The sequence below is a fragment of the Choloepus didactylus genome, chromosome 2 (genome assembly GCF_015220235.1).
Source record: "Choloepus didactylus isolate mChoDid1 chromosome 2, mChoDid1.pri, whole genome shotgun sequence".
NCBI lineage: Eukaryota > Metazoa > Chordata > Mammalia > Pilosa > Megalonychidae > Choloepus > Choloepus didactylus.
This window is the reverse complement of record NC_051308.1, coordinates 65142302-65157230: the sequence shown is the minus strand read 5'-3', so window position 1 is coordinate 65157230 and position 14929 is coordinate 65142302. Positions and strand designations below refer to the sequence as shown.

Sequence of the window (14929 nt, the reverse complement as noted above, 5' to 3'; positions counted from 1 at the left end):
AGAAACATGCAAGAATAGCAAGGAAAATGCTAAGAAAGAGAGCAAATATTAAAATGTACTACAATGCCACTATAATTAAAACAGTGGGTACTTTTGCCTGAATAGGCAGGCAGACCATTGTTAACACAGTAGAGTCTAGAAATACACCCAATTACATGTGCATATTTGGAATCTGATAAGAGTAGCATGTAAAATCATGGAGGAGGAATGTATAGTTTAATAAGTAGTGTTATATAAGTGAATTTGAAAAAAAATATTGGAAAAAATAAAAATTTGATCCTTTGATCCATTTCTCACCCTCTACACCAGGATAAATTCAAACAGTATCAGATGTTTAAATGTGAAAAGTGAAACCAAATACATACTGAACAAAAAGCATGAGGGAATTGCTGTCTAACCTGGGAGAGACAAAAACTTTTCTAACTCTGAGTCAAAATCCATAAGAAATAATGGAAAATACAGAAAAATATTTCTATTAAAAACACTAAATGGAAAATGAGAAATATTTGCAACCAATATCATAGACAGTGTCAATACCACTAACACAAAAACAGCCACTAAACATATTAAAGAATAAAAACAAGTCTATAAAAATTAGATAAACATATAGCTCTAAACTATTTAAGAGCTTAAATTTATCCACGTGAAAAGATGTTCAGCCTCACCATAATAAGAAAGTATACTGGTAGGCCATTTTTATTAGTGTGTTGAAACATCTAAAATTTGATAACATATTCTATTAGTAAGTTTTGGGGAAATTAACTCTTATACTTCACTTTAAAGATACAAAATGGTACACACCTAAGGAGAAAAATTTGGCCAACAACAAATTATATATACATTTATATTTAATTCAGTAATCTCACTTTTAGAAATTCATCCCCAAAATACAGTGGCAAAAATATAAAAAGATTGACACATAAACTATTAATTACAAAAATTATTTGTAATCACCAAATACTGGAAATACCCTAATATCTAACATCAAACAACTCAAGTAACTATGGAACATACATACAAAGGGCTATTAGGCAGTTGTCAAAGGAAACCAGGACTATCTGTATATTCTTCTAAGTCAGTGATGTCCACAACATACATTAAGTGAACAAAGCAATGTAGAAAAAATGAACACCTTGTGCTGTCATCTATATTTAAAATTCCATATTTAAAAAATGGAAGGATAAACTATAAATTTTAAAACAAAAAGATTAACCACAAGAGAGGGAAAGAAGAATGTGTAGCAGTGACAAAGATATAAGTTAAACTTCTTTGAATATATCTTTAATTGGACATTTGGCTTTGGAATCATGTAAATATTTTACCTAAATATAAAACAAAATTAAATTCTGGAAAAAGCAATCTCAAAACATTGAGAAATAAAGAACCTAAATGTATATCCAACTGGTGGTAAACCATACAAAGAGGGACTATTCTAAGTCTTTCTATATATCCTTATTCAGTTATACACTATGGTAGTGAAAGCAAAAACAAAGGAAAAAATACACGTTTTGGTATTTTTGATGTTGGTATTAGCATTGAATTATTATTCTGAGATGATTTATGCATATTGTGGAAAAACCCTAATATGCATTATAATTCTATCATTACAGGTTTTGACAAATATTCTCTATGCAGAAGAAGGGAAGTAAAGATATAAGATAGAAAAAATTAAATAAAAGCATTGTAAATCTGTATTTTAATATTTTAATTGTAAGTACTGTAGAACTCATGAGATATTTTATCTATATCTATCTATCTATCTATCTACCTATTTATATATCTAAAACCTAGAAACAATAAACAACCCAGGAATAATATGCATCTCTAAACCTTGATTAAGTTTTTCAAATAACATTTCCCACTGAAAGGAATCAGAAATCCTTGGAGAAATTACTTCTTCCAGGTAGGGGGCATCTAGTCCTACAGAAAGTAATGGAAGTCTATGAAAGACAGCCGATGTCATGAGAAAAGGATTCAGGAGGCAATGTGAAGAGGTGTCCACTGACTAAATTTAGGACAATCTGATCAAAAGGATAATACCTGCAATGGATTAAAACACATCAAATATGTTTAAGTCCATAAATTCATAATAACAAAAAATGGGGTGAAAAAAAGAGGATGCAATGAGCAAATTTAGACTGGGAATTCAGAGTTTGTGAAACTCCACAGGACAATGAGTAAGTTTCCTCAAGAAATAGATTGCAATAGAAAAAATAGGGGATAGGGGAAACCTATAAATTAAAAAGAACTAAGGAACTTATCACCCATTCAAATAAACAAACTGTAAAAAATTATGATATTTATGAGGCAATTGGAAATTTGAATACCAAGTAAATATCTGCTGATGCTAAAGAATTATTTGGACTATTTTTGGGTATGATAAAGGAAGGTGGTTATCTTTTAAAAACTAGTCCTTAAATTATAGAGATACATACTGAAATATATGATGCATGGAATCTGAAATACAGGACTTACCTAAAAATAGTATGAGAGGTGGGAATGGGGAGTACACAAGAAACAAGACAGGCCATGAGTTAACAACTGCTGCAGCTAGATAATGGGTGAATATGGGTTAATTATACTATTCTTTCTTCTTTTACTCTGGCTGGAAATATTCTATATTAAAAAGTTTTCTTACAAATCAATAAGTGAAGGAGAAGCAGGCAAGATGGTGGCATAGGGTGGTGTGGAATTTAGTTATTCCCCTAGATCAACTAGCAAATAGCCAGGAATAGCCAGAAAATAGTCTGAAACAACTCACAGGGGATATCCATGACTGGACACACATCACGCACCAGTCTGCTGAGCTCAGAATATTGAAAAACAGCTGTGCCCCAAGAAAAGGGGCCATAGAACAGGGTACCAATTCTGTTTCTTGCCTGGTAAACTGGAGGGCTGGGGACTGGCTTGGAAAAGGGGACTTCTTTTCTCTCTCTTTTTTTTCTTTCATTCTAAGTAGCTCATTAGAGAAAGCCTCAGATATTTTCAATTATCAGCACTAACCCAGGCAAGGGTGGAGTTAAGATAGTCAGACAGTCAAAGGAAAAACCCAAGTGTAGAAGGTAATTCCCTAAAGGGCTTATCTTCCATAAGAAAAGGGGGTGGTGGTGGGGCCCAGCTCAAGTGTTTGCCCTCCCTCAGAGAACTCAGACCCCAGGGCCTGGGGGAAAAAGAAAAAAAAACAGAAACAGCTTAAGCTTGGCTTCTGATATCCTCCATCCTGGCCAGGACAGGGTGAACTAAGAATTAAATGTACCACACCTCTTATCGCTATTGGAGCTATGGACTGACAAGAGCCACTTGCTGGGCAGCATAGGAAAAGCACAGAGTCCAGAGGCCTCAAAGGAAACTCTGACAATCTTCTGGCTCTCTCCCTCAGGGAAACCTGATAACGAATACAGTTTCATCCTGAGACCTGGGTCCATCTGGTCTGATAAAAGGTGATTGGGTTAATCAAGGAAACCAGATGCCCAGATAACAAAAATTTATGAATCACACCAGGAAAAATGAAATATGGCCCAGTCAAAGGAACAAATTTATACTTCAAATGAGATACTGGAGTTGAAACAACTAATTAAAGATCTTCAAATAAATATGCTAAATTGATTCAAAAATCAAATCAACGAGTTTAAGGATGATATGGAAAAACTCAAAAGTTTGAAAAAACAATTGGCAGAACTTAAGGGAATGAAAAATACAACAGAAGAGATGAAAAACACAATGAAGACATACAATAGCAGATTTGAAGAGGAAGAAGAAAGGATTCAAGAACTAGCAGACAGGACATCTGAAATCCTACACACAAAAGAACAGCTAGGGAAAAAAAATGGAAAAATATGAGTAGGGTCTCAGGGAATTGACAACATGAAATGCATGAATATACGTGTCATGGATGTCCCCGAAGGAGAAGAGAAGTGAAATGGGGGAGAAAGAATAATGGAGGAAATAACCACTGAAAATTTCCCATCTCTTATGAAAGACATATAATTACAGATCGAAGAAGTGCAACGTACCCTGAACAGAATAGATCTGAGTAGAAGGACTCCAAGACATTTAATAATCAGATTATCAAAAGTCACAGACAGAGAATTCTGAAAGCAGCAAGAGAAAAGCAATCCATCACACAGAAAGAAAGCACAATAAGACTATGTGCAGATAGATCTCTCAGTAGAAACCATGGAGGTGAGAAGGTAGTGGTATGATATACTGAAGATAATGAAAGAGAAAAATTGCCAATCAAGAATTCTATATTTGGCAAAACTGTCCTTCAAAAATGAGTGTTGAAAATATTTTCAGACAAACAAACTGAGAGATTGTGAACATAATACCTGCTCTATAAGAAATACTAAAGGGAGCACTACAGGCAGATAGGAAAAGACAGGAGAGAGAGGTTTGGAGAAGAGTGCAGAAATGAAGACTATCAGTAAGGGTACCATCTGGTCTCACTAATATGGACTAACATTGATGAGAGAAATTTGAGAGCTGAGACCACAGGTTATCAAGAGATAGAAAGAGGCTAGAGATAGGGCATTTGATGTTGAAGGAGTATAGAGGGTTCAACAGGATCGATTGCATAAATCCAGAAATGGAATGGATAGCATAATAGTGTGTGATGGTAAAACAATATTGTAAGTACTCTGAACACATATGAGAGTGAGTACACTTGAAAGAGGAAGGCTAGGAGCATGTATGACACCAGAAGAAAAGATAGAAGATAAAGACTGGGATTGTATAACTTAGTAAAACCTAGAGTGGTCAATGACAGTGATTAAATGTACAAATATAAGAATGTTTTTAAATGAGGGAGAACAAATAAATGTCAACATTGCAAGGTGTTGAAAACTGGACGGTATGTGCGGAAAATACAATCAATGCAAACTAGAGCCTATAGTTAACGGTAACATTGTAAGATGCTTCCACTAATTGTAACAAAAGGAATATACCAAAGCTATATGTCTGTAAGAGGGGGATATAAAGGAGTGATATGGGATTCCTGGTGGTGATGGTGGTGTCTGACCTTTTCATTGTATTTTATTTTTATTTTTCTTCTATCTTTTGCATTTTTATTCTTCATGTTTTTTCTTCCTCTTTCTTTCAGGAAGAAATGGAAATGTCCTCATATAGACTGTGGTGGTGAATACATAATTATGTGAATATACTGGGAATCATTGTTTACTTAGGGTGGATTGTATGGTGTGTGAATAAAACTGTTAAAAAAAATAAACAGAGGAATACAAGTGCTGGAGAAAATGTGGAGAGAGGAATGTAGCTACTCCCTGTTGGTAGGGAGGTAGAATGGCACAGCCCAACTGTAGGGCAGTGTGGTGGTTCCACAGGAAGCTAACTATGGGGTTGCCATATGGTCCTGCAATCCCATTTTTGGGTATATACTTGGAAGAACTGAGAGCAGGGACATGAGTAGACATTGCAGACTTCTGTTTATGGCAGCAGAACTCATGGTTTGCAATGGATGGAGGTGGCCCAAGGTACACTGACTGATAAACGGAATGGTGAACTGTGGTGTATACATACAATGGAATACTGAGCAGTGGCAAGAAGAAATGAAGTTGTGAAGTATGCAACTAGGTGAATGGACATTGAGGACAGTAGGTTGAGTGAAATAAGACAGAGTTGAGAGGACAAACATTTTAATTCCTCACTAATATGGACTACTTATAATATGCAAACTCTGAGAATTGAATCTGAGAGCACAGGTTATCAGGGGAAGGCTTATGGTAAAGGTTCCTAGATTATAAGCTCTTACAGCAGTCACATCTATTTCTGGGTTGTAATGGTTATCTCTAAATTCTGAGATGCTGAGCTGTTTGTGTATAACCTGGTTGGGCCCTGGAACTTTGAAATATCTGTGTGACACCTGAGACTTGGAGCCAGAGTTCAGCCGCTATGAATGTCAGCATTACCCCATACAGAAAATGTTAAAAGAGCTGAAAAAGCGATCAGATTTCAATTATAGATATGAACGAAATGGACTTGATTGGAACTAAGGTAAACCAAACTAAGCAGAAAAGGATGATACTGACTGTGTTTTAAAACCTCAGATACTGTGTCAGAACAAAGGAAGAGATGTTTATTTGGTGCAAGATCTATATTTTCTGTAGCATGTTACATGAGCTAATTGGAATGGACAGTTTATTTAAACAACGTGATTGCATGGAAACTTGAATAGGGGGTGAGATTTGGTTGGTTTGGTTGGTGTGAAACCCTGATAAAATCTAGAGCAATTTGGGTGGAGAATAAATGGTATTTGCAAAGCCCCCTTGAGGACCTAGGGAAAAATGAGGAAACATTAAACATCCCCAGCTGGGGAATTCCTGATATTCTCACAAGCATCGGAGACTACCATTGTAGTAGGACAATTCTTTGATCTTGAGGCTTGCGCTTATGAAGTGTGTTACTGCAAAGGAGAGGCTAACCCTACTTATAATTTTGCCTAGAAGTAACTCCCAGAGAACCTCTTTTGTTGCTCAGATGTAGCTTGTCTCTCTGTAATCCCACTCAGCAGGTAAACTCACTGTCCTCCCTGCAACATGGGACATGACTCCCAGGAGTGTAAATCTCCCTGGCAATGTGGGCCATGACTCCCAGGGATGAGCTTGGACCCAGCATCGTGGGACTGAGAAAGCCTTCCTGACCAAAAGGGGGAAGAGAAATGAAACAAAAAAAAGATTCAGAGTTGAGAGGTCATTATGGAGGTTATTCTTATAACCCTTTTTAGTTTTTAGTGTATTGGAATAGCTAGAAGGAAATGCCTGAAACTGTTGAACTGCAATCCAGTAGCCTTGATTCTTGAGGATGATGATATAACTATATAGCTTATACCGTGTGACAGTGAAAACCTTGTGGCTCACACTCCCTTTATCCAGCATATGGACAGATGAGTAGAAAAAAGGTGGACAAAAAATAAATGAATAATGGGGGTGTAAAAGGAGTATGAGATGTTTTGGGTGCTCTTTTTACTTTTATTTTTATTTTTATTCTTATTTCTAGTTTTATTTTTCAGAATACTGGAAATGTTCAAAAAATTGATTGTGGTGATGAATACACAATTACAGGATGATACTGTGAACAACTGATTGTATACTTTGGATGATTGTATGGTGCGTGAATATATCTCAATAAAACTGCATTAAAAAAATCTTTAATTAGAGAGATCAACCTTGTATAGAAAGGACACCTCTTCCTCTGAGATTGTAAACATCTTGGACCATGATGTAATTTTGGCAATGGGAGGAGATGGGAGGGCAATAGGATAGAAGAAAGAATTGCCAATAACTTGAATTCTACAAGCTCTGAACTATCTCAAATATCTTGATCTGCAAAAGAAATATAACTTTCAACCTCATTTTAAGGCATGTTTACTTTGGATTTTCTTGTCACTTATAGTCAATCTTAATCGTAACAAATATATTTAAAACCACTATATATACAAATCCTTACCTAACACTTACTTGTCAACTTATTCAAATATGGCTTTCACACACACCATTCAACTGATGGTGTCCTCACCAAGGTCACCAAGGACATATTACTAAACTTTCAATATTACTGTACACTATTAATCCTTCCCTTTTATTTCTCTAGTTTTTTTTCCTGTGTTTTTAGTCCAATGCTTACCAATATTTATTCACACCATGAAATACACAGAAAATGACATTTGTACAGAACAGTGGAATAAGAGACAAAATTGTGTATGGTTAGAGATGACCAATTTGGGGTGTAGCCCTGACCAGTCCAGGTCCTACCTGACCTGAAGGCACAAGGGATCAAAGTCATAATAAAATTTGTAACCAGTCAATAGCATAACTAACAGGCTATGGCACGTCTTCTGGGTAGCTCAGTACTAGACACTTCTTTTACAGCTTCTTGTTTCTCTTAAATTCTTTTTTCCTTAAAGTTCCAGAAATATGGGGGTTTCTCAGAGTTCTTTTGTCGGCCTGCACCTAGGGTGATTTTATCTATTCCTATGGCTTTAATGAAAATCTATATGCTGATGGCTCTCAAGTTTATATACATCTCATTTCTTTTTTTTGAGCACCAGACAGCAGAAAGTCAACTTTTCATTGGATATCACCCATTAGAAATCTCCAAGGCTCCACTCCAAAGCTTTTCTTCTTCTAAGCGCAGGGAAGGTCATTACCATACACCCAGTGGCTCAAATGTGATCCCTCAAAAATCATCATTTGACGTTTCCCTTTCCCTCTCCTTTACATCCCATATCCAATAAGACAATGTAATCTGTTCTATTCTCCCAGAACAGCTCAGACCTACTCAGAAAAAAAAATCAGATTATGACCAATGGTTAAATCAATCATCACACATTGTGCATAAAGTATTTTGAGTCAAGTCTTAAGTTCATGTACTGACTTAAGAATATACTAGCTAGGTGACCCAGGGAAATCATTTATATTTGAAACATAATTTTCTTGTCTGTAAGTGTTCTACTTGTTTATACATTCAATGTGCAGTTAATGGATTTCTAAGTGCCAGGAACTGTGTAATTTGTTGAGGATACAAAGATGAGTTAGATATTCCCTTTTCCTCAAGGAGGGAAAGCCAACTTGCAAAACAGTAATTGCTTTAAAGCATGCAGATCTCACTTCAAAGGAGGTAAAATTGTGTTTTTTTTTGGGGGGGGGGTGTACAAAAAATCATACTCTTTTTATGTATAAAGCATAGATATACACATAATATCTAAACAAAAATATAGTATATGTGTGGTATTAACCAAATGCCAGTTCTGCGCTACGGACTTTATTATTCATTATCTCATTTGTCCCTCACAACAAATATATGAAATGGGAATTATTATTTCCATTTCACAGATGAGAAAATAAGCTCAGGGGGATGAAATAATTTGACAAATCTACTGGCTGACAAAGAATGGAAGCTCCATGAGTGTGGAGATGTTGTCTGAGTGGATCATTGCTATAATTATACTCATGGAAGGGTGCCTGACATGAGAAGGCAGCCCATTAATATCAGCTGAATGGATTATTGTCAGTTGGGAATAAATGGACAAACCGAGGTTAAACATGAAATGTTAGATTCCAAACCCTGTTTTCATAATCACTGTGTTAGTATAGGTGTCTAGTACATGGCTCTAGAATGAATTTATGGATCTTTGGTTAGATGAATGGAGGGAGAGAAGAAAGAAGGAATGAGGGAATAAACATGTATATTTCTTCCTGTCTGAAGAAATTATAATAAAAGTAAACCACAAAGAATAATAAAATGCAAGGTAGCTTTCCAGGGCTGCCATAACATAGAACCCCAACCTGCATGGCTTGAGACAACAGAGACTGATTATCTCACAGTTCTGGATGCTAGAAGTCTGAAATCTGTTGGGGAGAATCCTTCCTTGCCTCTTCCTAGCTTGTAATGGCTTGCTGGCAGTCCTTAGGCTTCAACCTCTGCCTCAGTTGTCGCCTGGCATTCTCCCCTGTGTCTGTCTGGGTCTCCTCTCACCTTCCTTTAACGACACCAGTCATTGGATTAAAGGTCTGTCCTACTGCAGTATGACTTCATTTTAATTTGCCTAATTCCATCTGATATGACCATATTTCCAAATAAGTTCAATTCTGAAGTATGGGGATTTTTGGAATACACAATTCAAGCCATAACAGTAACCCGATAGAGGTTTTATTTTAAAAATATAATATGTTCCCTGTTGATTTTCTCAAGCAGTTAGCTCATGTGTTTTTGTGTCCCTAAGAGTAAAAATTATCTGCTATACTGTTTATAGGACCAGCCTGGGGTTAAAATGTTCATGAAAAATAGCTGGAACTTGACAGAATAATAACTTAATAGAACTTTTAGAGAAAGAAAAAGTAGCTGAATAATAACTAAGAAAAGTGCACACAGATAAAGGACTATAACCCTATAAGAAATATAATCATGCTTAATGTCATTAAATGGATGAACTGCTGTTAGTGAATTTTTTAAATGAAGATCATTTTCTTTTTTTAATTTGCTTCTTAATGAATGCCCTTATGTGGTTATATGGAAATTACTCATCACAGATGAGTCTGTACTATATTTAAGAAATTGAAATGTAATTATGGATTTCATACATTTCAAATTTATGTCCTTGTGCAAGGTCTTCTGGGCTTCAAATTCTTGAAAAGTTAAATGAGATACCTATCTAATTGACGTTATAAGGAGTACAAGAGAAAATGTACACAAAGTATCTAATATAGCTCCTGGCACAGAGCTAAATATGTTTCCTTTCAGAAAATGTTTTTCTTTCTTAGTTCAAAGAAATAAAGACAACTTCTCTTAAACTTTATCTAACTCAATAATTAAAATTTGTTCCCTATGCACACTGTCTCAAATTGAGACAACAAAGATGAGACGGGAGTAAATATGTAACGCATCCTACTTTATTCTTAAATTTCATGATACTGACACTATTTTAGCTCCTGGTTTACTTAAGTTATACATAAAGGAAAACAAAACACCCCTTATTCATCATTTGGTTTTCCTCTGAGTTGACCAAATTTCTTAAAATAAAATTCATAGTAATAAATGGTATATTTTCAAGTTACCATTGCATTATTTATTGAAACTCTTTCTATATGGTCTATATGGCAATGACAGATTAACATAGGACCCCAACAATTATTAAGACAGAGCTGCAAATCTGATATCAAACACTATATGAGCTTCAATGAAAAGCTTTTGAAAAATATTGTTTCTGTGACACAAGAAACTAAACAAATTTTATACAAACATTTTGGTTCATCTATGGCTGTGTATTTAGTTACTCATCAGTGCCTCCTATTTATTATCTCAGGCACAGGAATAAGATGTGGCTGTGTGTTTCTGCATGTGTGAATTTTTGTAAAATTTAAAAAGAAGATAATGCATGAAAGAATTTAGCAAGTGTCTAGAAAGCTAAGCAAGTGCTTAAAATTTTAGCTATTTTTAATTATCAATAAAATTTTCTGTATGAGGTTATATATGTCACTAGTTCCTACAAATTGACCTGTAAAACCAAAATGTCATTCATAACTTGCTAAATTAGTGCCAATTATCTAACCACTAATGGCAAGAAATCACAAATCCATATCATATGATACTTTTAAAGAGCATACCATAGCCCAGTGTAGAAAGACCCAAGTGTTTCATTCTATTTTTCACAAGTTCAGCAAGCTCTTGTCTTTCTGACCTCCTGTAGAGGTTCAGTCGCTGCTGGGTTATTTTCTCAGCTGTTTTACCAGAATGTTTTGGACCTTTTCTGCTCAGTCTTCGCGCCCACTGCATGCTTTTTCTCCGCAGCAAGGGATGGTCTGACTGGTCACTTGATGTCGAGTTGCGGTGGTTGCTGCGGTGGTGACCTTGTTCTTTGGTGTCTTTGGTGTCTTCCCACTCCTCTACATTGATAGATATTTGAGACTTTAAAGAAAATGGATATTGATAATTAGATATTTTAGAAATTATCATAGCCTGGAGTTGAAATAATGTTCCTTTGCTAATATGGTACAATTGTATATTTACTTGTGAGATGTTCCACAGAAAGAGCAAAGTCATAATCACAGATTCTAATTTTCACTTACTAAAAATATCTTTACACCTCAAATACAAGTCTTTATGAGGATTTAAATTTTATTCATAAGGTTTCTTATAAATGACATCACTAGAATAAAGTTATTTGAAACACAAACAAAAAAAACTAGATTTTTATAATTTTATTCAAATAAAGGCCATATAATGGTCTTTTAAAATCCAATTACAAGTTTCCACATGAACTTAAATAAAGATTATAAAAATTGTTTTAATTTTGGATTAATATTTTTAAAAGGTTTTAATTATTGCTCTTTCTATAGATGGCACTAGAATGAACTCTTAAAAATGGGAATTTTTTTTTTTATTCCTTCATAATGACATATGACCCAGAAGAACACAAAATGCACTTTTTAATTCATGCACCCATCATTCACCACATAAAATGCTTTTCTGATTGAAATATTAAAACATATTTTGGGAACTGTTCTAAGTGTTTTAACTTAAAATATGTTGAACATCTTGATGTTTCACAAATGTATTATAGAATCACAACTAAAACTTAAATCAGGCTACTCTCCATAGGAGGGAAAAACAATGAGCAAATTCATAAAATCTATTTTGATTTACTCTTTTGGTACTAAATCTGATTTTTAAAGTAGGAAGCTCTCCTTTGATTAAGGACCTTAATAAGCAAAATCTTCCTATTTCAAAATTGTTGCTTCTCATACCAGGAAGTCATATGAAATGCAACAGTGATCAAAACAGAAAGTCTTACTTTCTAAAATCATGCACATGCAAATGAATAGCTTCCTGAATTCTACTGCTGGTAAGAGCAGCATTCATGAATCTGCTAACTGTGTTTCCCTTCTATGGATGGAAGCTTGAGCTTCAGCTAAACATGCATGTGTTGCTCGTTTTCAAAATAATATAATTAAATTACCAATTTAAGTAAAGTCAGGAAGTAGATCCAATAAAATCCTTAAAAAGTGAATATAAATTATTGTGGCTCAGTCAATCCCTTAAATTATATTTCCAGTGGCAAGCTATAAAATTATCTCAACTTAAATTCAACCTAAAATTCAAATAATCATTCATATTTCCATTTCAAATGAGTACACTATTAGTGATATCAAAAATACTTTATTTAACCTTCACAACCTCATGGTAAGAGAACATGTGACCAAAATTGTTTAGAAACCATATTTTAGCTATAAGAACTTAAGTTGAAAGCATTATGACTAGTCTTACCAAAATATACTGAAATATTCTGTGTAGAAATAAAATACATAAACTCTTGAGTAATATGCACCATCAATAAGGAATAGCAATCTTAGTTCTGTAGTTTATATACACTTTGTAGTAAAAATGAAAATGTCAGTCCACTCATATTTTAGGCATTTGCTTGCAGACTTTTGTTAATCATAATTCTAATTTATCTGAAGTGAACTTTGTCTTTTTTTCTAGTCATGAGTCCCTGTGAGTAATGGTTTGCCTTCTTAAAAATATGTTGAAATAGTTATTTTGATAGGCCAAATACTCAAGATATTACGTCCATATATTTTTATTTATAATTCAAGTCCCAGAACTGAAAGCTAATAAATATTTTAGTGGGGATTTGCTTCTCTTCCAGGCAGAGCATAAAACACTATTCGTCGTTGTGAATGTTTTTTCTTAGCTACGTGTATAAGGCATTACATAAAACATATATAAAACATGAACTGAAGTCTATGCATATATTAGCTAAATAATATTGAAAGCCCTATTCATCAGTTTTCTTTAAATTTGTTAACTTTATTTATTCATCAGTTTTTAATTCCCCCAGGAAGGGAGTATCATGATTTATACATAAAATTGAAAGGATTCATAAGTATTTTTTCAATATTTCCATAAAATAAGTAAAGTATCTTTGCAAATACCACTTAAACTAAAGAAAAAAGTAAAGAGAAGGATTCAGGGATTAATTTTAACAATGCATCCAAAGATTTTCTTTACATGCTTGACATTTGCATGACTTTCTCCCGTTCTTCCAATATGACACAACAAGAAGTGCAGTGAATTTCTGTGTATTAATATACAACAATCTGAATGCTATTTCTGATGTGTCCTAGCTCTGTCCCTACAACAAAACTGTATAATTCCTGTAAAATAAGAATAACACTGATTTTCTACCTCACAGAGCTGTTGTGAAAATTCACATTAACACAATTATTACACACAGAAAAGCTTGTAAACTGTAAACTACCACATATAAAAACACTACTATTAATATAGACTAGTAAGACTTTTTATTCACAATATCAATAACACCAGTGATAAACATTATTTATTCTATTCATGGGTGTGGAATGTGTGTGCATATTTTAAAAGAAGTTCCATTTATAAATATACTTTCTTGTTATTTCACCTTGTGGTTGAAATTCATGCATTTTGAACATCCCATCATGATCTAGCGGAAATAGTGTAGTGCTGGGATACACAATGGTGCCTTTTATTATTATATTTATATTAAATTTAGTAGAATCTTTTCCTACTATAGAGTCAGAAGTGACAAGAGTTGTTAAAAGCAAGGATTCAGGCACCAGAGGGACCTGGATTAGTAACAGTTTCACCAGTTACCAGCTCTGTATTCTTGGTTATGTAATTTAATCTCTTTAAATTAAGAGGGTTAGGGTTAGGGTTAGGGGTTAGGATTAGGGTTAGGGTTAGATTAATCCCATTTCTTTATCTGAAAAATGTTTGGTATAGTATTGCTTTGCCTATAGAATTTTTCTGAGAATTAAAGAGAAAATGCATGAAAAGTGCATAATATGGTACCTGTGTCAGCAATGTTCAATAAATATTAGTTAATATTATGACTTGTAGAGAGGATGGTCAATGGGAGAAAAGAAAAAGAAATAATTGTGCGGAGCATGAGAAAAAGATAAATAGATATGAAAAAGAAGGATGACTAAGAGTTTTGGTTTGGTTTCCTCTGTCAAGGTCTATATTTCATGAGAAATCAGAGAGCTATCAACAAATCCTTGGGGGAAAAGATTCCTTGGTTAAAGTTTTGTGGATCTGAAGAAGACAACAAGTATTTAAAGTAAAAGTGGAGGCTTATTATTCTGCACTGTTTCTTTGAATTTTTCTGCACTGTTTCTATGAATAGTTACAGGATTTTAGTTTGATTCTTTTGTACTGTTATTGTCAGAAGCCTAATGGAATCATTAACTTGAAAAATCAAGATTTAATTCAACATTTCTTTGAATGAAAAAAATTGCATATTTATACAAAATGCTTGTGGGAGCATATTTATATAGTTCAATAAAGAAATGAAAAATTCATATGACCACTCCAACATTTTTCATATAAATGTAAAGTATTTTCTGAAAGTTATATTATTTTCCAATTATTTATCAAACTT

The 14929-nt window shown here is 34.1% G+C and overlaps 1 protein-coding gene across 4 annotated transcripts in view; it reads right to left on the bottom strand.

Moving 5' to 3' along the window:
- Positions 1-14929, bottom strand: part of KCNT2 (potassium sodium-activated channel subfamily T member 2) — a 446059-nt gene that overhangs the window by 32635 nt on the left and 398495 nt on the right. For all 4 annotated transcript variants that reach the window (XM_037825119.1, XM_037825122.1, XM_037825120.1 and 1 more), the window contains one exon: positions 11115-11415. In XM_037825119.1, coding sequence (XP_037681047.1) covers positions 11115-11415 — 301 coding nt within the window. The remainder of the gene's footprint in view (positions 1-11114; positions 11416-14929) is intronic.